Genomic DNA, 24,773 nt, shown 5'->3' with positions numbered 1-24,773 from the left:
ACATGATTTTGTTACTTTCTCGTTAAGTATACCTCTTATCATCGAATCTCCATGCAACACTCTCCCAGTTTCTTGTACTTTTATACTTTTCTCATTCACTCTTTCTTTCATTCTCCTTCCTTCTGTACCACACGTCAAATGTTTCTCCAATGTTTCTCCAATCAATTGCAACGTCATATTAAAAATAAGAATGTCAGGAAAGAACTTGGCTTTGTTAGTATTTAGGAATCAATTAGCAAATCTAATTTCAGGTAGTATGGTCACTAAACAGAATCAGAATGGGAAAGAAAAGGTAAACTAAGGAGCAGAGGAACACGAAGGTCTAGATGGATTGATACAATAAGATATGCCTTAGATTGGAGTCTTGACAGATAACAGATTAGTTTGGAGAGAAATGTTAGAAGTTAATAAGTTGGACTCTTTTGATGTAGTACTATCATAATATCCTGTACACCACCTCAAGTATCAGGAATTTGATGATGATAATCACCTTTATTTAAATTGAAGTAAATTAGAAACATATTTTTTGTGAAATCATTTACAGATAAAATTAATCTATCAGCAATAATAAAATAATCACTTCAGTAATCTGAATGGTTATGAAATGCATGAAATAAGTAACTCACATATCTTCTTCTCCCTACTACGTATTAGGCCTACTGGCCTGTTATAGAGCTGACTTGATCCCTTCTAAGTCGTACCATTCCGAAGATGAGGTGACTAACCCTATGCCTCCCAGTATATATCCTATGACTGTATCGTGTTGACGGGGGCCGGTTTACCTGCTTGCAGGAGGAAAACCCTGCTGGGGAGAAAAACCCTGCTGTCCATGCCCAAGACTGGCTAACCTGACTGTGTTGAGAAATATCCTTAAGCTCCTCACGCCGCCAATGGGAATCGAACCCAGGATACTCCTTTCCCAGGCTGGTTGTGAAATGCATAGCCACTATGCTAACTGCACAGACAACTCACATAATGTAATTTGTAATAGTGTAATAAAAGCAATAGTGAGTTATTTACTAAAATTGTGAAGGTTATGCTGAATTCAGAGCCAGATAACTGAAAGGAAATCTTTACGTAGACTTTTAAGAAATATAAAGTACCGAACTGAGCTTATGACCTCATGTCCAATCATGGTGATAAATACACTGCTTGGAAAAAGTCAACAGATGAAGAACAAACAGCCACCTTAATAAGATTCATATTTATAAATTTAAGGACAAAAAAATTGTCCCTAAATTTATAAATATGAATGCTGATCACCGTGTAACCTTAAAAGAAAAAACCTTAATAAGATGTTGTGCCTCCTTTTGCTTGTAACATTCCTACAGGGGAATACTTTTCACAAGTGTACAATAGTTATCAGTGAGAATTTTGGACCATTTTTCCTGTAGGCATGAATGAGGTCCTGAATTGTTGTGAGACAGATTCCCTTGACCTCACCATGCTCCAATTCATCCCATAGATGTTCAGGAGGATTGAGATCAGGACTCTGTGGAGGTCAGTCAAATGTGGTAACATTCATGTCCACAAACCACACAGTTACAGCAACAGCATTATGACTTGCTCCATTGTCTTGCTGAAAGAGACTAAGTTTTGTAGATCTAGAAAAGGCACGTGACATGGTAAATCAAAACAGCTGTTCAGTATATTTACAATTATCTGGTGTAAATGGGTCATTTATATCAAAGTAGTACATGGTCTACATTTGATTTGTAATTGTACAGTTAGGAATTGGAGGAGTTTTGATGTTAAATGAAGTGTTACACAAGGTTATCTCCACTGGTAATCATTATCTACGTAGATCACATTGTGAAGGAGAGTGGCATTAAATCTGATATCAGAATTTATGATGTTAATCTCAGCTCTTTACTTTATGGAGATAATATTATACTACTACTAAATACATTCAATCAGTGGGATTCCCTAACTAAATTGAATAACTATTAGAATAAATTTAATATGAAAATCAGCAATAAAAAGACAAAAATAGACAAGAATATTGAAAACATCAACTGCATCCTTAATGGAGAACCTATAGAACACAAGATATTTCAGCTATTTAGGCAAAGTTTTAAGTGAAGATGGAAAACTAAATGTGGAAATAAACAACGGAATTAGCACAGCTAGTATGGCAGGAAATCAACTGAATAAATTTATATGGAATATGAGAGACATTAGTCAGAACACTGTACTAGCTGTATAAGACAGTGTAGAAACTACTTATAACTTATTAGCAGGGCAGCCTAAGGTATAACAGTCATTTAAACAGAATATTGGAGGAAAAGTTAGTCTTGGTCTACTTGCAGGAAGGACCTGCAAGTAGACCAAGATCTAGGGGATTGATGCTGTTAGCATATATTGGATTAGTTGACACAATAACCAATCCCAGCCACTGATTTTTAGATGGTGTTGTCTCAATGCACACGCTGCCTCACCTTCTGGGTGGTTTAAAACTACTAGAATGCTAAGAATTGGATCCATTGTGCTATCTGTTCAGAGGCTCAAAGGTGTGGTTATAATGAGATGCAATGTTAAAAAACGTCAAAAGATGTCCTCTCCATGAAGCATTAGTATAGTGTATTGTGTTTAATTTTAGGAGTCACACAAGCCAGGAAACAATTAAGGGAGTATTTAACAGGAATAAATGCAAAAATATAATATCGGTGATACTGCCATTCCATGGATTTGCCTGCACACTTAAATATACCCTGGATATATGCCCCTGAGTACAATAGTATATGGAAGTTTTTTCACTTGGCAATGCTACATATATAATGGGTTTTATCCTTTATCCAAGTGTAAGCAAACAAACGTTTGCACCTGAAGTATCTTCAGAACTGGGACAATTCGTAATGAAGGTGGAATAAGTTCTCATCACTTGCCTTAGTATCTCCATAATGCAAAGCACATCTCCTTGCAGACATGTATAATGCTATGCATTAAGGGAAGGGCCACTACCCAGACCATTTTCGACCTTTATTGAGGTCTCATCAGTGGGAACCAGACCCAGAGGCGGTGATACTAAGGTGGAAGTAACAGAAAAGTCATATTTACCTATACGAGTTGCCAAAGGGTGTCACACATTATTATTAAAGATTTTCTGGATTAGAGATAAGTTTATGGAAGTTTTTTCACTTGGCTATGCTATAAACTTATCTCTAATCCACAGAATTTTTAATAATAGTGTGTTGACACCCTTTGGCAACTCAAATAGGTAAATATGACTTCTCCATTCCTTCCACCTTAGTATCACCACCTATGGGTCTGGCTCCCACTGATGAGACCTCAATAAAGGTCAAAAGTGATCAGGGTAGTGGCCTTTCCCTTAATGCATAGCATTATACATATTTGCAAAGAGATGTGCTTTGCATTATGGGATATACTAAGGCAAGTGATGAGAACTTATACCACCTTTACCATGAGTTGCCCCAGTCGTGAAAGTACTTCAGGTGCAAACTTTGTTTGCACCTGAAGTACTTTCACGTACTTCAGGTAGTACTTGGATAAAGGATAAAACGCAATATATGAGTACACTAATATTGTAGATGAGTAAGCTTGCTCTGTAATTCTATGGTAGTCTTTTGTGTACTTTGTGTGGTTCTAACTGTGGGTTCCTTTTTAATGTTGCACCTATCCACAAAAGGTTATTTCCAAACGTATAGTACATTTAGTACCATAGGTGGGCTAAGGATACTTTTTTTTTTGTTGTTGTTTTTGTATTTTAAATTTATTTTTTACATAACCTGGAAACCCTGTTCTAGAGACCAGACATAAAACTTTTTCAAGTCACTTTTTGTCTCCAATAAGCAGGGTGGTGGTCTCATGCCAGGTGATGAAATTCATCTTATCATATAAAAATATATGAATTATCATATAAAAATACTACTTATGCCATTGATTCTGGAAACTTTTCCAGAAAAAATACCTATAATACTTTTACTATTTTATCAAAATACTACTTAACACAGGTTTTTATTATTATTATTATTATTATTAACACTAGGCCTCCATGGATTCAAAAGACAATGTGGGGGGTACACAGTGTTACACAAAGCCCATCAAGCCATGCTTTATACTTATTCATTGTATCTGTATTCACCACAATGTCAGACAGTGCATTCAACTAGCCAAATTCTCTCCATGCAAAGAACCTGTTCTTATGTCCCTGCTCATACCCACCTTATCCGGCTTCCAGGGATGTTCCATTGTTCTATAACCTTTCCATTGTTCTATAAATGTACGACGGTGCATTTCGCCCTTCGATTGGAATCGGCCTAAGCTTGATTCTCGTCGCGACGGGAGGAATCTTTATCTGGACGATTTCAATCGAAGGTGAGTTAGCCGATCTCATACGGAGGTAGCATGGTTTTTTCTCCTGGAAACTCGGGTTTTTCATCCTGCATACAGACAAATCGGCCCTTCAGAACACACGCAATTTACAGACAAAAAATACTAGTTGTAGTGGTGGTGGAGGTGGGCGATTGATGGAAATGATTCATAGTAGAGGCTCGGTATAGTGGTTGAGACAGTTGTAGGTGTCCTCCCGCGATGAGTCTTCAGACTCCTTGGAGGTATCAGGAATAATAATAATAATAATAATCCCCCCCCCCCCCCGTTCTGTGAAAAATTTCTTTCACATTAACCCAGTAACAACCCTTTACCAACTTAAATGTCTCAAGAGGATATGATTGAGATATTTAAGTTGGTTGGTATTCATATCTTCTCTTCTACCTATTCATAAGGCTTTGCAAACTACATTCCCTCAATCTGTCATATCCCAAAGACCAGTTACCACCTTAGTAACTCTTCTCTGGACCTTTCTAATATATATCCTAATCACCATGGAATCCATGAAACCAAATCTGTGCACAATAATCAATATAATGGATTATTGTATAATCCATTATAACTAGAATTTCCCCATTTCTGCATGTTAGGTCATCCACATTATTGCCATAATTTGATGCGATGACTTCACAGCTTGTGCAGTGTGACCTCTGAACTTCAGATCCTTGTCCACCACCACTCCAAGGTTTCTTGTCTCCTCAGTTTCCTCCAAAATTTTTCCACTTAGTGTATACTTTGCATTCCATTGTTGCCTGACAATTTCAAAATCATACACTTTGCAACATTGAATCAACAGTTTCGTATTGTTTCCCACTTATACAATCTCCTCAAGTCTTATATGGCCACAACATCTGCTTGATTCTTCATCACTCTCTCCCCTCCAAGTTTTACATCATCTGAAAATAGTTGTATATCACCAGTTTATGTAAAAATTATTTTATTTTTACAATGGGCTGAAGACAGATCCAAGTGGCACACCACTAATGACTTTCCTCTTCTGGGATACTGCACCACTATACACAACTTGCTAATCCAACTCAACTAATCGACCATCCAATCCCATCTTCTTTAGTTTAGCTGCTAACTTGTGGAAATCTATCAAAAGCCTTTGCAAAATCTAAGTCTGCCACTGTATATGCATCTCCCCTGTCCCATACATTCATCACCTTATTATAGTATATAAGTTGATAAAACATGGCCTCCCCTTAACAAATCCATGCTGACAAGCATAAAGAATACCACTGTTATCAATCAACTTTTTTATCCCATCTCTCTCACCAGCCTCTCCTATACCTTAACGACAACTCCAGATATACAGATTGGTCTATAATTTGTAACCTTTGCTTTATCACTACTTTTGTGAAGTGGAACAATTTTACCTTTCTTTCACTCCTTTGGGACTTGTGCTGTTGCAAGACTCTTGTTAAACAGATAGGCCAAGACTGATGCTAACTCCCTGGAATGGTATTATATCATCAAGTCCCATTGCCCTATTGACATCTAGCTTACTTAACTCCTCATATACTACTTGCTCGCCCACCATTAAGTCTTTTCTCACTGCATTCTCTACAATTGTGCTTCTATTTCACACTGGGGATAAAATACCCTGATGAACTGCTCACTGAACACCTCGACGATATCCTCTTCAGCAGCAGTTATCAGTGTCCTACTTTCATCCATTAACTTCATCTTGCCATAATCATTCTTCTTTTTACTGGCCACATATCAAAAAAAAAAACTCCCAAGTGTTTTTCTTGGTCTGATTTGTTCATTTCTGCTCATACTGCACTTTTGCTGTACTTATCAACTATCACTCTCCTGGCCTGCTCTTTATACTCGAGTGCAGCATTTCTCAACCTTTCTAATCCCAAGGACCAGTAAAATGCCTAAAACAATTCTACAGACCACTAAGTTACAGAGGCGTAGCTAGAAGGGGGGGGGGAGATCTGCTCCTGGCAGCACCTTTTTTGGCGTTTATGAAATCTTGCCTTACTGTCTATAAAACAGCAACTGAGTGATGAAATAGACTTTGACAATGTCATCAACGATTTTGCAAACAGAAAAGCAAGAAAAATAACATTTTAGAATGGTGGAATTAAAGTTTTACTTCAAAAATAAACATAGTTTTTTTAATTTATTTCCCTATATGTCGTTTTGACTTTTTGTAATTTTTTTTAAAAAACCTATGTAGGAACTACCAACATTTCAGAAAAACTGTGCATTTATAACATAATAAATCTAAAAGCATGTTTTGAAAGATATGGCAACATAATTAATTAAATTTGAAGTAAACGATTAAAAGTGTATCATCATTGAACAAAGTTTTAATTTTTATTAAACAAATAAATAAGATGATATAATTATGTTACTACTTACTTTTAATGAGATGGTTGAATTTTTCGGACGTTGCAGAGTTGCTGGATATCTGGCTCAATATTGGTCAACTTCAGTCGAAGATCGGCATGCACACTAAACAATTTCTGTATTTTGTTTTTATTTGAAGGACCGATGAAAATTCTTTCTCACAAAGATAGATTGTAGGAAACTGCAGGATGATTTTCAATGCTGCTTCAGATAATTCCAGAAATTCACTTCTGACTGAAGACGAGATCCAAAATCAAGCGAAACCAAGATCACAGAATTGCATTTTAAGCCCACTGTCACTTTGAATTAACTGTTCCTTTTTCGATAGCGAAAGGTCGTTCTCGTGACTGCAAGCCTGAAATGGATTGCGAACCCACAGAAATTTCTTATAAAAGTTATTCGGAAAATATGTTTCAAAAGTCCATTTCAGATTTTTCAGGTGTCACAAACCCTTTCCGGAAACTCAGAATGAACAAAAATATTATTTTCCACTAAAAAGGATTCCAGTGTTGAAAAAGGTCTTTTCATAATTGTCTGTCTTGTACATAATTAATCCATAAAACCTGCTTTTTCTCGAATGCCTTTATTTTGTCGTAAGCATCAAGAACAGTTAAAAAATTCCCTGAAGGGAGAGATTTATTATTATTATTACTATTATTATTACCACCCAAGACCTCATGGAGTCAAACAACTCATCTGGGAGGTCCTTTTGTCACACACACACAGCTCATCATACCATGTTTTAAACACATTCAAACTCTGCAGACACCACATTCTCAGGCAAGGCATTCCAATCATTCACAACTCTGCACGAAAAAAACCTGCCTCTCACTCTCCTACTCACACCCTCTTTATACAGTTTCCAGGGATGACCTCTGTTTCTCCCCTGATTTCCCACTATTCTCTGTAAAACTTCTCCAGCATTGATCCTATAACAACCCCTTACCAACTTGTAGGTCTCTATCATATCTCCCCTCTTTCTCCTGTCCACCAGACTCTGCAAATTACATCTCCTCAATCTTTCCTCATACTCGACATTCCAGAGGTCAGAAACTACCTTAGTCAGTCTCCTTTGGACCCTTTCCAACATCTCTTCATCCTTCTGAAAACCCTGTGACCAAATCTGGGCACAATAGTCCATGTGTGGCCTAATCAAAGCCTTATACAATGGAACAAGAATCTCCCTACTTCTACACGTCAGTGTCCTCTGCATCATTCCCAGAAGCCTTTGTGTTGTCCTCACAATTTTCTTCACAATTTAGTTCATTTAATTTCAAAAAAATGTCTGAAAGATAGGATAGTGTTGATAGCCATACTTCGTCAACAAGGAGTGGTGCAAAATCAGAATTACGTTCATTTACAAATAATGAAACTTCGTGCCTTAATTGAAATAACCTTGTTAGTACTTTGCCCCTGGAAAGCCAGCGAATTTCAGAATGTAGCAAAAGTTGTATATATTCACTGCCTATTTCATTGCAGAGTACTGAAAATAACCTGTTATTTAACGGTCGAGTTTTAATAAAATTAACTAGCTTGACAGCATTGTATAGCACAGTTTAAATTCTGGTGGCATTCCTTTGGAGACTAATGCTTCCCTGTGTATGAAACAATGCACCCAATTCATATCCGGAGCTGCTTCTTTGACCTTAGAAAGAACCCTACTAGGCCTGCCTGAAGAGCACGAGCCCCGTCCGAACAGAAGCCTATACATTTTTCCCACTGGATCCCTTTGTGTATTATGTAATTATTGAGCGCAAAATATTTCTTCTCCAGTTGTTCAGGATGACAAAGTTCTACAAAACAGAATATCATCATTAATGTTGTTATCATGCGCATATCTTAGGTAGCATATTAACTGTGCATCATTTGTAACTCAGTAGTCTCGTCTATTGGTAATGCATAATAAGGGCTCTTCTTAACTCTTTCGATTAACTGAGATTCTATGTCACCTTCCATATCATTAATTCTGTGACTGGCAGTGTCATTTGAAAGAGGAATCAAATCAACATCTTTTAGTAACTTGTTGCCAAACATAGTTTTTACCACATCTTTTATAGCTGGAAGTAGCAAATTTTCCCCGATAGAATGAGGTTTCCCTGTTTTCGGTATGCACAAACTTAAGAGATAGGATGCTTCCAGTGCTTTGCTATTAATGGAATCCATGGCTGAAATTATATCTTTCCCATGATTTAATTTTCCTAAGCATCACTGAAAAAATTCAATTGACTTATTTTTTACATCACAATATTTAGTTTCTAAATGTCGTTGGAGTTTTGCAGGTTTCATGCACTCATTCGACAAAACTTCATAACACAAAACACATTGAGGTTTCTGTTCACTTTCATCTCCACACCAAGTAAATCCGAATTCCAAATATGAATTGTTATATTTCCTACTGTATTTTTTCTTTGAACTGTTTGTTTCTTCTACTTTAATAGTATCAGATTTACTGGCCATTATAACACGTGTATGACAATTAGGGTTAGCATTACCTGTTTCATTTGCTCTTCTTTTCAAAGTCCTAGTTCTAAGCCACTTTTCCATTATTAAAAAAACATTTCCAAAAAATATATAAATATATAAATACTGGGGTTAACTCACGACACATTTTGTTCAAGTATCACTTAGCACTTCCGAAGATGTACTAAGCTTTGGTTGAAGGAAACCTTCAATAATAAAAATCAATGCACAACAAGCAATTAGTTGAAATGTGGATAACACGTGTTCCCTCCAAATCTGACAAAACAGCAAGGGAAGGCAGAAGCAATAAAACTATATTGTTTTTCACTTTACCCCTCTTTTATTATTCGTCATTCTGCAGCTACAAATTTAGCTGCAGAATGAAGAATAATAAAAGAGGGGTGAAGTGAAAAACAATATAGTTTTATTGCTACCCCCTTTGAACATTCTGACTCTATTTGTTGGTTTTTTTAAGGCTCCATTTAATTTCAATAATTTTTACTTACTTATTCAATTTTAAAATGTTTTGTGTGGATAATTAAAAAAATATATTTAATTAATTTAAGTCTGCCTGTGGACCACTTGTCCCATCGTCGCAGACCACAGGTTGAGAAACACTGCTCTAGTGCAACCGATTATTATCATTATTCATCTTGTACTGCCTCCAAAGTGCCTTTTTCTTCTTCCAGATTTCATGCTTAAGCTCTTCATTCATCCATTTTTCACATACTCTATTCAGTCTTTTGATCTTTGGAATATCACACAGTGACTTTTAAGTATTTCTTTGTCAGTTCCCTAGCAGCAAAAATTTTGTTTTCACTCAACTCATTCCATGCTATAGCTCCAATTTCTCTCCTAAACTTATAATCACCAGCCTTGTAATTCCACATATATCATTTCCTCATAGAAATCTTCATATGGCTAGCCATAACCCAGGTAATCACTTCATGATCACACTCACAAACTGGAGGAAAGTGCGAAACCCACTCACATCCAATGATGATCAAGATCTAAAACTCTTCATCCTCACATGAACTTTTGCATACAGCCTAAGATAGTAGTCTCTCTCAAGATGAGAAATATTTTCCTTATTCTCAAATACTCTCTCTTCTTTCTAGTTTATATTGCCATAATTAAAATAACCCATCCCTTGTTCACTAACCCAAGTTGTTTATACATTTCTTCATCACCTCCCTCTGCATTCCCTGGTCTATAGCAACATCCAACTAAATATCTCTTCGGTTAACTTCTATCTACACCACGCTGCCTGAAAACCATTGCTACTATTTCATGTCTACCTTATGTGGATATAATTCCCCTGCTAACATCAGCAGCACCCCCCCCTCCCACTCGTCTTGTCCTTTCTGTCCTCACAAAAAACAGTGGCTTTCCATTTCTATTCCTGTTAGGATATCATCTTCAACCATATTTCATTTATTCCAACAATTTCATATCTCTTATTTCTGATTCTCCTGGAATTTCTAAATAAACACAGCAGTTCGCTTTTAGGTCCCTAAGCAGTCCTACGCAAACCACTTCATGGTTGTGATTTTCCCACCGCACCTGCCCTTGCCCAGCTTCCTTTATCATTGCTTACCCTATATATCTCCTAAGTCTCAACTACCCTACTCACATTCCAATCCATTCCATTTCTATGCTGATCATTCCCATACATTCATTATTTGTTCTCTCTTCACCTCACACACTACTATTGTTTCCATTGCCAGGCACTTCAGTCTCTTCTGTTTCACTCTCCTGGTCTTTCACTTCACCTCTTACTTGTATCTCTTGCATGCATCACACACACACTGCACTTCCATCTAGCAATAGTTTCTCCAGTTCACTCACTCCGAAGCCATTCAAATGTAATTCATCACTTTTGTACATTTCCATTCTTTCCTCAAATGCATGCTGCACATCTACAAACTGCACTCCCTTCTCTTCGCACAGCTCTGCCAGCATGTTATTCATGATTCTCGCTCTCCGTGTCAACTCATTGTTGTCGTACTTTGCAACACACAGACGTTTCCCACTGTACTGTAATCGTTCACTCTTCTCAATATCCATCCTTACATTCCCTTTGTGTCTAATTAAATCATTCATTCCCACAACCACCCTTGTTTGTTTCCTGCTAATACCCAAAGAATTATCTTGCTCTTTTTCCCCTCCTGAATAGCAGACCTTATGGAGCTTATTAACCAATTTTCTAACAATGGAATCTCCATCTATTCTTGATTCATTTGTTACCTCTTTTTCTCTCTTATATTTCATTTGTTCACACTAGATGTCTAATATCACACCAGATACTCCTTATTTCATTTTTCACTTTGAACAACTCTTTCTTGAAATCTTGCATTCCAGCAATTTCATTCTCTGTCACTCTTGTATTCACACTTCCTTTTGTTCAGTCCAGCTTTCTACAGTTTCCTCATTCTTACTTACTTTGGCTTCAATATCACTTTCTTTCATTTCTTCATTCTTGCTTTCATTCCCTCCATCCCACTAGCTTTCATTCTGTTTAGGTTTATTTCATTAGCACTCATTCCTTCAACCTGTTTTGTATTCTCTGATAACTTGTAGTCTAACAAAATATCTCACTTTCTACAAATCCATATCTCTTCTTGTCTCCTGTTCAATTTTTCTACAAACGCATCTTTCACATTTTGCCATGCATATGTTTTATGTTGGACCCATACACGAGAGGCTGGTTGGTCAACCTATAGTACATTAGTACTGTATATGGGGAAAATACATGTTTCACTCACAACATCAAATCATTTTCAAAAAGTATGTCTTTAATATCATTTGATCTTTGTGCTGCATGGTGGGCAGATCTCATTCATTCCACCATCATATTCCATTCAAGACAAGTTTCAAAAATTCAATAAAAAAAAATCAGTAACAAATCGAAAAAGCCAACAATCATGCAGGTACACTAACCTATCAAAAATAAACAATATTATACTAAAATGCAAGTAATATCACCAGTTATTATGCAAACTAGTACTTATCTTTTTCAGAGCTCTTTTTTATAATTTTAACATTTCACTATAACTTTGTTAAGTCATAGTAATATGTATAACCAACACAATTCTAAATGCTCATTTCATTTTTTCAGGCTCAGTTGGAGAAGGCCATAGAATTCCTTCAATATGAAATGGGACAGAATGTAAATAGAGCTTCTAGAGTACAAGATGGCTTTAATTTCACTCGAAAGGAAATGAATGCATATATTGAAAGATTTCAGAGCATGGATAAGGGCAAGAAAGGATATATTGCATTTAATGATCTAAGTTCCACTCTTAAGGTAAATCATGATGTTGTCTTTTTTAAATAACGAAACCTGTGGTGCGTTCATAATTAGAAGAAACACACATATAAACCACAGTGAAAATTATTTAATTGTAAATATTTCATCCTAATTATCTTAGGACATCATCAGTACAGTATTTAAACAAAAATTAGGAATAACATACAGTTAGGGCGCATGATTACAATAGAATCTCATGAAAACGTGCATAACGTGCTAAAGTAGTAAAAAAATAAAAATAAAAAAAAAAACGTTAATTATTTAACACAGTTTTGTATGATAATTTCCCATACTTTAGGAATAGTAAGAACGTCGTTGCAGTTTAGGTTTGGTCTGTGTAGTAGGGCTTCAGAACTTTCTTTGTATAAACGTTCATGTTTAAATATAGATCTATGTAAAAGTTTAGCCTTTTCCCAATGGATCCTATGGTTTGGATTTTCAATTCCGTGTTGAGAGAGGCCAGATTTCTGCGGTTTAAGAAGACGAATGTGGTCTTGATGTTCCGAAATGCGTTTCTGAACAGACCTACCTGTCTGTCCAAAGTAAGATAATTTGCATGAGCATGGAATCTCATAAACACCGGGTAACATCAAGGGTGAGAGTTTGTCCTTAGGAGAAGGTAGCAAGTTGTAAATTTGGTTGATAGGTTTGTAAGTAGTGGCAAAATTGTATTTCTTCATAATTTTAGAAAGACGTTCTGAGATGCCTTTAACGTAAGGTATGGGAATCCTATGCACTTCTTCCTGTCTGGTTTGATGTATGCAGAAGTGACTGATGATTTTTTGAGTTGTTTTGGGATTATATCCATTTAGGATGGCTGTATTTTTGATAACTTCTAATTCCTGGTTTAAAGATTCTTCAGAGGAGCAGAATTTGTGTGCTCTGGAAACTAGTGATTTAATAATGCCAGATTTCTGAGATGTAAATATTTCATCCTAAGATACTTAGGATGAAATATTTACAATTAAATAATTTTCACTGTGGTTTATACATATGTTTCTTCTAATTATGATGTTGTCTGTTTGTTTTATTTATTTTGGAATGCCAAGAAATTATATTCTTGTTTAATCCTTTATCCAAACATAAGCAAACAAAGTTTTGCTTATGTTTGGATAAAGCACATGAAGTATCATCATGACTATGTTACTTGTGTGTAGAGCAGGCTGCCACTCACATTTTTCAAAATTCCCCAGATTAGGGAAAAATTCCCCAGGTAGTAATAACTAGGGCTCGGATTTTTAGGTAGTAAAAAAAGTGCAAAATATGCATCCAAGTATACACTAAAAACATTTAAAACATCTGAAATATGCAAAAAACTCAAACTATGCACTTAAATATGCCTTTATTAATTTATAATTCTGCATAGTTTAATTAAAACATTACACATAAATTAATAACATATTATAAAATACAAAAAATTGACATTTAAATAGGTACCTACTAACTGATCCGAAAAATGACTTAAAAATTTGCTCTTTTTTTTTTTTTATTAATTCCCTCTTTCTCTTTTCCTGTAACAAAGTATACTTTCATTTAAAAAAAAAATTATAAGTTTATATTATACGAAAATACATGCTTAACTTACTTTAATTGACATTTCCTCCCTCTTCTTCTTCGCCAATATCTTCTGGTAATTGATCACATTTGCTTTGTGGTATTAATTCGATTTTTATATCTATTATGAACTGTGTGACTTTCCAATTCCTTGATTAATGTTTTCGGTGGCTCCCAAGTACAAGTTGCATTTTGTCTCGCTAAGCACTGCTTTGCTAGGATTCTGTCTCTCACAGTTTCTGTTTTTAATGAATTAGCTAATTTTGTTTTTATACAATTCACTTGTGAGAAAACTTGCTCCACACATGCAGATGAATGCAGCAGAATAGTAAGATTTATCATAAAATATGACAGTAAACCATATTTATTATTATTCATGTCATCTTTTATGTCAGTCAATGAATGCCAATATCTTTAGGAATTGGTAGATCTGAGGCTACGAGACGATAACTTCTCCACTCATCATCTGTTTGATTTAACCTAATATCATCAAGTAAGGGGAATTGAGCAACAAGAGGAATAATGGTAGATGGTGACTGGCTAGGGTCACTAGCAACTTTTGGGTCCAAGATTCGTAATTTTGCAACAATGCTCTCTTCTTCGAAGACAAATCTTTTCTTTATTTGTGAACTAAGTTCCACAAGAACCTTTAAACAATCATTTTTAAATCTCACCAAAATAGATTTATCTTTTAAAGGGTTTCTAATTAAGTGCGCCATTGCTCTACCACCGAAGTAAATATCATTGACATTTTTATAGCTGTTTTGGTTTCTTGGATCAATTTCTGATAATTTAGCTGTTCTTAAAATCTCATCTTTAATTAAACAACTAAGTAAATTGAGATATGCTGTTGATACGTTTAGGAATAGTTGGTGTAACCTGAAATGCTCTGATTGAAAATCTATATTAAGTGTATTTACTTTTTCAAGAATATACTGAAGGAAAAAAAGCATTGGTCTGGTTCTAAGGTCAATAAGTGTATCATAAATTTTTTTGGCATTGTCAATTTTATCTGTCTTTGGTTCATTTTGAAAGTATAGAACTAATGCATCATACTGTTCTGAAATAGTTGATCCCACTTTTTCCCTCGACAGCCACCTGGTTTGAGCAAGTTTGGGAATTTTATGTGTAGCTATATCAGCAGCTTCTTGAATGAGTACAAAATCTCTTTGCCGCTTAGCGCTGTGGGAGAAGTAGGAGGTTAAATCCTTTAGAAAAGCTTCTAAGTATGAGGGTAAAACACTGACTGCATGACTAGCGCATAGAGCAAATGAATGACAAACGCAACCCATCACAAAAACAGGTGGGACGTCATCTTTCAACAGTTTCTGAAATCCACTGTTAATGCCCATCATGGAGGAACAATTATCACTACCAAACCCAATGATATTGCTAAGGGGAATGCCATGATCCAGTAGAAGAGTTTTGACAGCACTGTAAAGACTTTTAGCACTCCTGTTCTCTACACATACTATGTCTAGTAATGCACCAGCTACATCTTTTTTATCTGTATCAAAATACCGTACAACAATAGCCAAGATTTGAGTGATGGAGATATCTGTACTCTCATCTATTATAATTGAAAATTTTTGATTCTTGCATATTTCGGTAAGTTGAGACTTTTCATGGAATGATATTCCATCCTGAATAACATAAGGAAGTTTAGTTTTCTTCATTGCCAACTTTCCAGCAATTTGGCTAACCGGAAATGCGCGTTTACACATCATTACAAAATTATCAACATGAGAAAATGGGACGTTATGCTCAGAAAAGAAGCTAGCAATTATTAACTCACTCCTAGCTAATTGTTAATCCTCTGTTGACACTTTCTTATTAAGAAATTGAGTAATAACAGCTGTCGACTTAGCAGACTGATAATTACTTTTATGTTTGGCTGAATCTTTATGCTTTATTAGTTCAGATTTGTTTGCGTGTTTAAATGTAATATTACAACACTTACAGTAACTGGTATCTTTGCTGTTCACATCTTGCTGCAGCCAATCTTTTAATTCAGGATATTTTAACCAATCTTCTTTAAATGCTTGAGAATACCACTTCTGTTTTTTCTTTGATGGCTCCATATAGTTGGATTGGAAATACCATAAATATGAAAATAAGTAAAAATATTGATAATTTAAACAATTTGTTAAACACTGTACAAGCACAAGGATCTCTACGATAACACTGCAAGAGGTTGCGCTATATGTATGTAACGATGTAAATCCTGTGTGATAAGAAAGGGAAAACAAAACCAGAACAGAGCCAAAACAGTTTATTTATCAGATTTATCAAAAAAAAAAAAAAATTCGTGAATATAATAGTAAAATATGACAAAAATATTAAAATTCAAACTTTTGTTCAAATTTCCCAAGATTTCGGGAGTTTTTTTATTAAAAATCCCTAGGTAGCAGCTAAATTCCCTAGATCTTGGGAAAAATTCCAAGGAGTGGCGGCCCTGGTGTAGAGATGAATGACTTCACATCAGTTGCCTTAGTATCAAATAATTACAAAGCACACATCCTTTCAGATGTATAATGCTATGCATTATAGGAAGTTTCACTAAGCAGACCAGTTTTGACCTATAATAAGGTCTCATCAGCTGCACCCCCCCCCCCCCCCATTCAGAAAAGGTAACAAGGCAGTTGATGTGAAGTCATTAGCCTCTATATACAAATAGCCTAGTCATGAAAATACTTCATGTGTAAACTTTGTTTGCTTACACTTGGATAAAAGATTAAACAAGAATATAATTCTTGGTAGTCATCATCAAATTCCTGAATCCTCGAGGCATACAGGATAAGCATCATAGTACTACATGAAAAAGTTATTATTCACCATTACTAACTTCTGATCAATAATTTTCCTTCAAATTAATCTATTGTCTGTCAAGACTCCAATATTAGCAGATCTTATATTTCTGTCTCTTAAGGCACTTTTTACTGTATCATCTACATCTTGGCCTTCCTCTGGGTCTTTTTCCTGCTAACCTGGAAAAGAACACGTGTGTTTGCTAATCTTTCCTCTTCCAATCTGTTTAATTACTTGAGATTAGCTCTACTAGCACATTCCTGAACGCTAACAATGCCAAATTCTTTCCTAATATCCTAATATGATACTGCAGTTGATGTCATCTGTTCACTCCATTAATCTTTCTCAGAACTCTCATATCAGAGGACTAGTCTTTAATCAAATGTTTTATTTCTTACACAGCTCTTGGATCCATAAGTTAAAAATTGCTTTGAACACTGTCTTGTATACAGCTAATTTAATGTTTTGACTCATTTCTTTCTTATTCCATATAAACATATTCAGCTGGCTTCCTACCATACCAGCTTTACTAATTCTGTTGTCTATTTCCATGTTTAATTTAACATCTTCACTAAATATTGTGCCTAAATAGCTGAAATATTTTACTTATTCTATATGTTTACCATTCAGGATATAGTTAATGTTTTCAATATTTCTGTCTATTTTTACTGTCTTTGTCTTTTTATTAAGGAGACAGGTGAAGATCAGATGAATGAAGAATATGAGACTCAGGCCAGGAGAGTGACTAGTATGTAAAGAAGGCAAAACTGAAATATGAACAGCGATTGGCCCTAAGATCCAAAGAAAATCCCAGGGAATTTTTTAGCTATGTGGCCAGTAGAAGGAGAAATGATTGTGGAAGAATGACATTGTGGGATAAAAATGGGAATAGCGTGACTGATGTAGAGGACATAGTGGAATTGTTCAATGAACACTTTATTGGAGTATGTCATCCTGGAGGAGTAAATTTTAATACTAGAGGAATATGGCCAGTTCAAGGTTTTTTGAGGTGCACGAGGGGAGTGTGTTTCAAATACTGAGTACTCTGGATATCAGTAAAGCTGTGGGACTGGATGGTATTTCACCACGAGTTTTGAGAGAATGTGCTAGGGAACTTACAGCTCCTTTCACCTGGGTTTTCAATGAAAGTCTGGCTACAGGAAAGGTGCGCATGGAATGGAAGGAAGGTAAGATAGTGCCATTGCATAAAGGCGGTAGCAGACTGGAAGTTTCTAATTATAGTCCAGTTTGTGTGTCATCAATAGTTGTTAAGATCTTGGAGAAATTAGTGAGAGACTGTATACAGCATTGGGCAGATGAGGGTAATGTTATCTGTGAGAGTCAACATGGATTTATTAAGGAGCACTCTTCTTTTAGTAATATGCTAGCCTTTTATAATCAAGTTACAAGAGTAGTTGATGCAGGAAAGGCATATACTGCCATTTTCTTGGATTTAGCGAAGGCATTTGACAGAGTGCCACATGATAAACTGATATTTAAGTTGCAGTACATGGGTTTCAATGTCAGGTTGGTCAACTGGATTCAGGATTGGCTGTCCGATAGGTGTATAGTGGGGCAGTTTCAAGGAGGCAGAAGGTTACCAGTGGGGTCCCACAGGGCTCAGTACTGGGACCTATATTGTTCAACTTTTATATCAATGACATTGTCAGTGGATTGCAGGGAGATATTCAGTTGTTTGCGGATGATTTGAAGCTTCGAAAGGTTATTAGTGATAGTGCAGACATGGTAGTCCTGTAAGAGGATTTGAATGAACTAGACAGATGGGCAAATGAATGTGGGGTATCAGTTTAATGCAGCAAAATGTAAGGTCTTGTGGTTTGGGACACTTCATACTCTATTGGAGGAGTTGTACTCGAGGAAGTAGGGGAGACGAGATCTGGGGTTGATGATTGATAAAAACCTGAAATTCAGGGGACATATTGCAAAGGTGGTGAAGGTAACATAGAGGATTGCTGCAATTATGAGAAGGACACTGACCTGCAGAGATAAGAGGGTTATCATTCTGTTGTATAAGACCCTGATCAGACCATAATTAGACTGTTGTTCTCAAATTTGGTCCCCAGGATTTGAAAGGGATAAATTACCTGTGGAAAGGGTACAGAGGCGGATAACAAAGACGGTTTCAGGACTGTACAATGTGAGTTACGAGGATAGACTAAGTGAATGTGGACTGCAGAGTTTGGCGGATAAAAGAAGGAGAGGTGATATGATCGAGACTTTTAAACTGTTGAAAGCCAGTTACACGGTAGACATTGGGTAGTTCTTTCACTTACTGGAATGGCTGGAAGGAGTGATGACAAGGGGCCATCCTTGGAAGTTACAAAAGGAAGCTCTGAGCAAGAATGTGAGGAGTGGTTTCTTTGTGTGGAGGTGGTTGAACTGTGGAATGCATTGCCTGAGAGCGTGGTTAGAGCAAGAACTGTCAATGAGTTCAAGGAGTGGTATGATAAACTTCGTGTTTCCTAAGAACAACCTTGCACAATGAGTCTTTGACTCCATGGAGGCCTGGATAATAATAATAATTTGGTGTGATTAAACCTTTTAGTACACAAAGCCTATAAGATTTGTTCAGCTGATTCTCTTTTAAATAGCAAACTGTCAGTTGTTACAGCTACTTTCATTTCCATTAGTTATACTGCAAAAATAATCGATAAAATAATAATTATTTCCCTCATCCTAATCTTTCTCAAAAAGTTTCTAGAATTTCTGTTCCATATGCTAAAGGACTGTCACAGAACACTGCAAGATTTCTTTGCCAGATTCACCTACTAGTCTCTTTCACTCCATTTCATAAAACAAATTCCTTCATTGTATCTCCAAGAGGCAAATATCTTCCTCTCTCTTATCCTGTAGTTTAGATAATCCTTAGTTATTATGAGCAGACTGGTCATTCTGCTCAGGTTCATCTGGAGGAACATCAACAGTATATTTTACTTCCCAAGGTCCAATAAATTGGAGTTTAGCTAATCGTATTACTATTACTATTATTACGGACAACTCCAGGGAGTCATTAGACTCATCGAGGGAGGCCCAAATCATATTCATCACAACTATTTGACATTCATACAGTATCTATCATACCTCGCCTTAAACTCATTCACTGTCACAGCATTCACCACAGACTCAGGGAGCGCATTCCACTCATTCACTACTCTAAAAGTAAAGAACCCAGCTCTAACACCTTTACTAATTACACTTTTGCCCAGTTTCCATGGATGCCCCCTAGTTCTCCCACAACCAGCCCTGTTCTCAAAAATATCTTCTGAATTAATTTTATAGGAACCCTTCAGTAATTTGAATGTCTCAATCATATCTCCCCTCCTCCGCCTATCAATCAATTTTTGCAACCCACAAATTCTCAACCTGTTCTCATACGGTTCATTCCACAGACCTGCTATCATCTTGGTCACTCGCCTCTGGATCCTCTCCACCTCCTCCCCATCAAGAAGAAACCTAGGTGACCAAATCTGAGCACAGTAGTCGAGATGGGGTCTTATCAAGGCTCGATACAGAGGAACAATAACCTGTTTGTCTCTGCTTGTCAACATATTCTTCAGCAATCAAGTGATTTGGTGAGCTGATTTGGCCACTTTTGCAATGTGTCCCCTAAATTTCAATTCCTTATCCACCAACACTCCTAAATCTCATGCCTCATCAATTTCCTTTAGCACGGTTCCACCAATGCAGTAAACTGCCGCCAATCTTTTCACCCCAAAAAGCATAACCTTACATTTTGCCACATTAAATTGACATCCATTCTCCTTAACCCAGACCTCCAATCTATCCAAATCATCCTGCAAAATTTTGACGTCATCTGCATTCACTATTGCCCTACCCAACTTTGCATCATCCGCAAACAAATGAACTGTTCCTCTCAGATCCTTTCCTATATCATTTATGAACAAATTAAACAGCAGTGGTCCAAGAACAGATCCTTGTGGCACACCACTAGTCACAGGCCGTCTTGTGGACTCTACTCCTGAGTAAACCACTCTCTGATATCTCTCCGTCAACCACCCTCCTATCCATCTCACCAACCCTATGTCCATTCCCATATGCTGCAATTTACTGATTAGAATTCCATGTGGTATCCTGTCAAAGGCCTTAGCAAGGTCCAGTAGAATCACTGTAAACCCATTACCCTTATCCAGTTCAGCCGTCACTGTGTTATAATACGTGAGCAAGTTACTGAGGCATGACCTACCTTTCACAAAACCATGCTGTCACCGATACAGTATCCCATTTTCTTCTATCCAGTCTTGTATTTTCGTCTTGACTATTTTCTCTAAGACCTTGATAATGATTCCTGTTATGCTGATTGGCCGGTAATTTTCAACAGCAGCCTTGGAAACACCTTTGTGAAGTGGAACTATTTTCCCCTCTTTCCACCCCCTTGGGACTGACCCAGTCCTGAGGCTCAAATTAAACAAAATGGTCAAGGGCACTGACAATTCTTTGGCCGCTTCACTTACGACACGAGCTGGTATACCATCCAATCCCACAGATGTATTGACATTGAGGTTCTGTAATAGACCAGTTAGCTCTACTTCATTCATCACAATTCCAGTATAAGCTGTTGGTTCTTCCATTCCTGCAAAGTCACCACCTGGATGATATACTCTTGCAAAGTGCTCACTCAGTAATTCCACAATATCGACTGATTTGGTTACCTCCCTACCCTCAGCATTTTTTAAGATCATTCTACCATGAGCATTTTTCCTTTTACTTGCAACATATTGAAAAAACTGTTTGGAATTCTCTTTAGCCTGCGTGGCCAATTTCCTTTCATAATCTGCTTTTGCTTTTCTTACCACTCTTGTTACCATCCTGGCCTGAGCTTTATACTGTTCCTGCGCCTGATGGTCACCCTTCTCCTTAAATTCCCTCCACAATTGTTTCTTTTTTTGCAGCTCAAGCTTAATAGTGTTATTCATCCATTTAACCCCTACTTGATTTATTATTCGGACTCTTGGTATACAGTCAACCATTGCCTCCTGCAAACAGTTCTTAACCACCTCCCATGCACTATCAACATCCAGCCCTTGCAGTTTTACATGCCATGGCATTGAGCCAAGCACACACCTAAGCTTATCATACTTACCAGCCCAGTAATTCCACGTGTACCCTGTTTTAATTGTAAATTCGACTCCTTTAGCCACCTCCCAAGTCATGACCTTATGGTCACTCTCACCAATTGGTGGCAACATGGTCATGTTCGTTACAGCGACATTCTCGGTTGTAATTACTAGGTCCAGCACTCTCTGCCCTCTGGTATTTTCCAATACATGTTGCCGTAGATAGTTGTCCCTTAATAACCGCATAAAATCCAATTCCTTCCTCCCATGTGCCCTCTCCTCTTTCCAGTCAATGTTACCATAATTGAAATCACCCATAATAATTACCCTCCTTCCACTCATTTCTTCTATTTGCTTATGCATACTATCCCCACCATCCACTCCATCACCCGGTCTATAGCAGCACCCAATTGTATATTTTGTTCTGCTAGATTCTATCTCACACCAAACAGCCTCAAATGTGCTTTTTTCCCCATCATGCAGTTCAACTTCTATAATCCTTGGCCGAAGCTCATCAGCTATCATCAATAACACTCCTCCCCCCTTTTTATTCACCCTGTCACTCCTGAACACGCTATACCCGTCTCATTCAATCGCACTAGCTTTATCATCTTCTGTCAGCCATGTTTCACTTATACCGACAACCTGTGGCCTGGAAGTGCCAACCATGGCCAAAAACTCTTCCTTCTTGTTCCTAATACTCCTGGCATTAGTGTACATGAATCGCAGAAGCCCATTTGTCCCATCCCTACTTTGATGCCTTATACTAACTATCCCATTCTGATTTGTTGTCCGTCGTACTCGCTCGGGCATAATATACTCATTCATACACTTAACTGCCACCCTAAAGTCTGCATATCTACTCCCCCTGCCTCTTAATAAATCTAGTTTCCCTGAGTCTATACATCCACTTCCACATCATTCATCAACACTCTTTCAAGTCTCCGTACACCAACTCCATACAAATGCAACCCATCCATCTTATATAAGTCCTTTCGCCCATCGAACTCATTCCACACATCCACAAATTCCACACCATGCATAACCCACGCATAAAGTCATTGGCAATTATGGCCCTCCTTCTGAACACTTCGCTGTCATACCGCGATAAGATACTCACTGTCCTAACTCTCTCACTCTTCTCTTTTGCTACCTCAAACAACTCCCTCACATCCTCTATCATTTCTATTTTGTCCTCTTTCAAATCATTCGTTCCTGCCACGATTATCATCTCTTTCACCCTCTGTTTTTGCAGTCGAATAGATTCGCTGACGTCTTTTATGTTCACACCCGGCTGGTACAACTTCGTTAAACTTTCAATTATTACGCCTCTTAATAGCGAATCCCCATACACCACTTGCTACTTCATTTTATTGACGTTTGCGAACATTCTATTATTTGCCGTCACAGACTTCCGCTGGTTATTTGTCGGTACGTTCAACACATTTTTCCATGTGCTCCAGTTGTCTTTTAGCTCTGTGTATCGCACCATTCAAACGGGCAATTTCGCTACTCGCATTTATCTCACCATTTTCATTGTCGATCAAATCATCCATTCTTTCTGTGTTTCTACCTTCATTTACATTTTGGGCGACGCTCTCACACCTATCTGGCACTACCACGCAATTCTCTAGCACGCCGCCATTTTCTACTTTCTGACTATCGTTAACGATATCACTCTCGACACACGAAACACGCTTGAAGTCCTCATTCTCTTTACACTTTTTACACATATTAACTCCACTATAACTTTCTAACCAGACTGCCACCGCTCTTCGCAAGGCATACATCTCACAGACAGCTCATTGCATAAATTCATTTACATCAAAACTCTTAAACAAACATGGCGACCTGGCCGCCATTTTTTTCTTTATCGGTGCCATGTGTACGCTATCTTTTCTTAAAAATAATAATTAAAATAACAGAAAACATGCAAAAATTGCACAGACACACCAAGAAACAAAAAGCAAACAATACTACTTAAAATTCTAGTAAAATATCTAATGTTAACACAAAATACTACTAATCTTTTCAAGAGCTCTCGACAAGCCGACGATCTAATCAGTGTGACACCAAGCGACCTGAATATTATTATTATTATTATTATTCAGGCCTCCAAGGAGTCAAAAGACTCATCGAGGGAGGTCCTTCCTAAGACATAAAGTCTGTCAAGACTCATCGAGGGGAGGTCCCCCCCTGAGAAACACAAAGTCTATCATACCACTCTTTAAACTCACTGACCGTTCTCACTCCCACCACTCCATCAGGCAATGCATTTCACGGCTCAACCACCCTCCACACAAAGAAACCACTCCTTACCCTCTTGCTCACAGTTTCCTTTCATAACTTCCAGGGATGGCCTCTTGTCATCACTCCTTCCCGCTGTTCAACCAAGCGAAAGAACTCCCCAGTGTCAACCCAGTAACCACCTCTCAACAATTTCAAAGTCTCAATCATATCACTTCTCCTTCTTCTATCCACCAAACTCTGCAGTCCACATTCTCTCAGCCGATCCTCATAACTATCCTTGTACAGTCCTGAAACCATCTTTGTCATCCATCTTTGTATCCTTTCCATGGTTAATTTATCCCCTTCAAATCCTGGGGACCAAATCTGAAAACAATAGTCCAAGTGTGGTCTGATCAGAGACTTATACAACGGAATGATAACCCTCTTATCTCTGCAGGTCAGTGTCCTTCTCATAATAGCAGCAATCCTTTGTGTTACCTTCACCACCATTGCAATATGACCCCTAAACTTCAGGTTTCTATTAATCATCAACCCCTGATCTCTTGTCTCCCCTACTTCCTCCAGTATAACTTCTCCCATAG

The 24,773-nt window shown here is 37.2% G+C and overlaps 1 protein-coding gene across 1 annotated transcript in view; it reads left to right on the top strand.

Annotated features, from left to right (window-relative positions):
- Gpo1 (glycerophosphate oxidase 1) overlaps positions 1-24,773 on the top strand; it is a 550,013-nt gene that overhangs the window by 447,059 nt on the left and 78,181 nt on the right. The window contains exon 15 of the mRNA XM_090414113.1: positions 12,293-12,481. Coding sequence (XP_090270239.1) covers positions 12,293-12,481 — 189 coding nt within the window. The remainder of the gene's footprint in view (positions 1-12,292; positions 12,482-24,773) is intronic.

This window comes from Typopeltis vanoorti, chromosome 2 (assembly GCF_054136105.1).
Source record: "Typopeltis vanoorti isolate ZY-2024b chromosome 2, IOZ_Tvanoo_1.0, whole genome shotgun sequence".
Lineage (NCBI taxonomy): Eukaryota > Metazoa > Arthropoda > Arachnida > Uropygi > Thelyphonidae > Typopeltis > Typopeltis vanoorti.
Note: the sequence above shows the minus strand (reverse complement) of the source record. Positions and strands in the feature narration are given on the sequence as shown.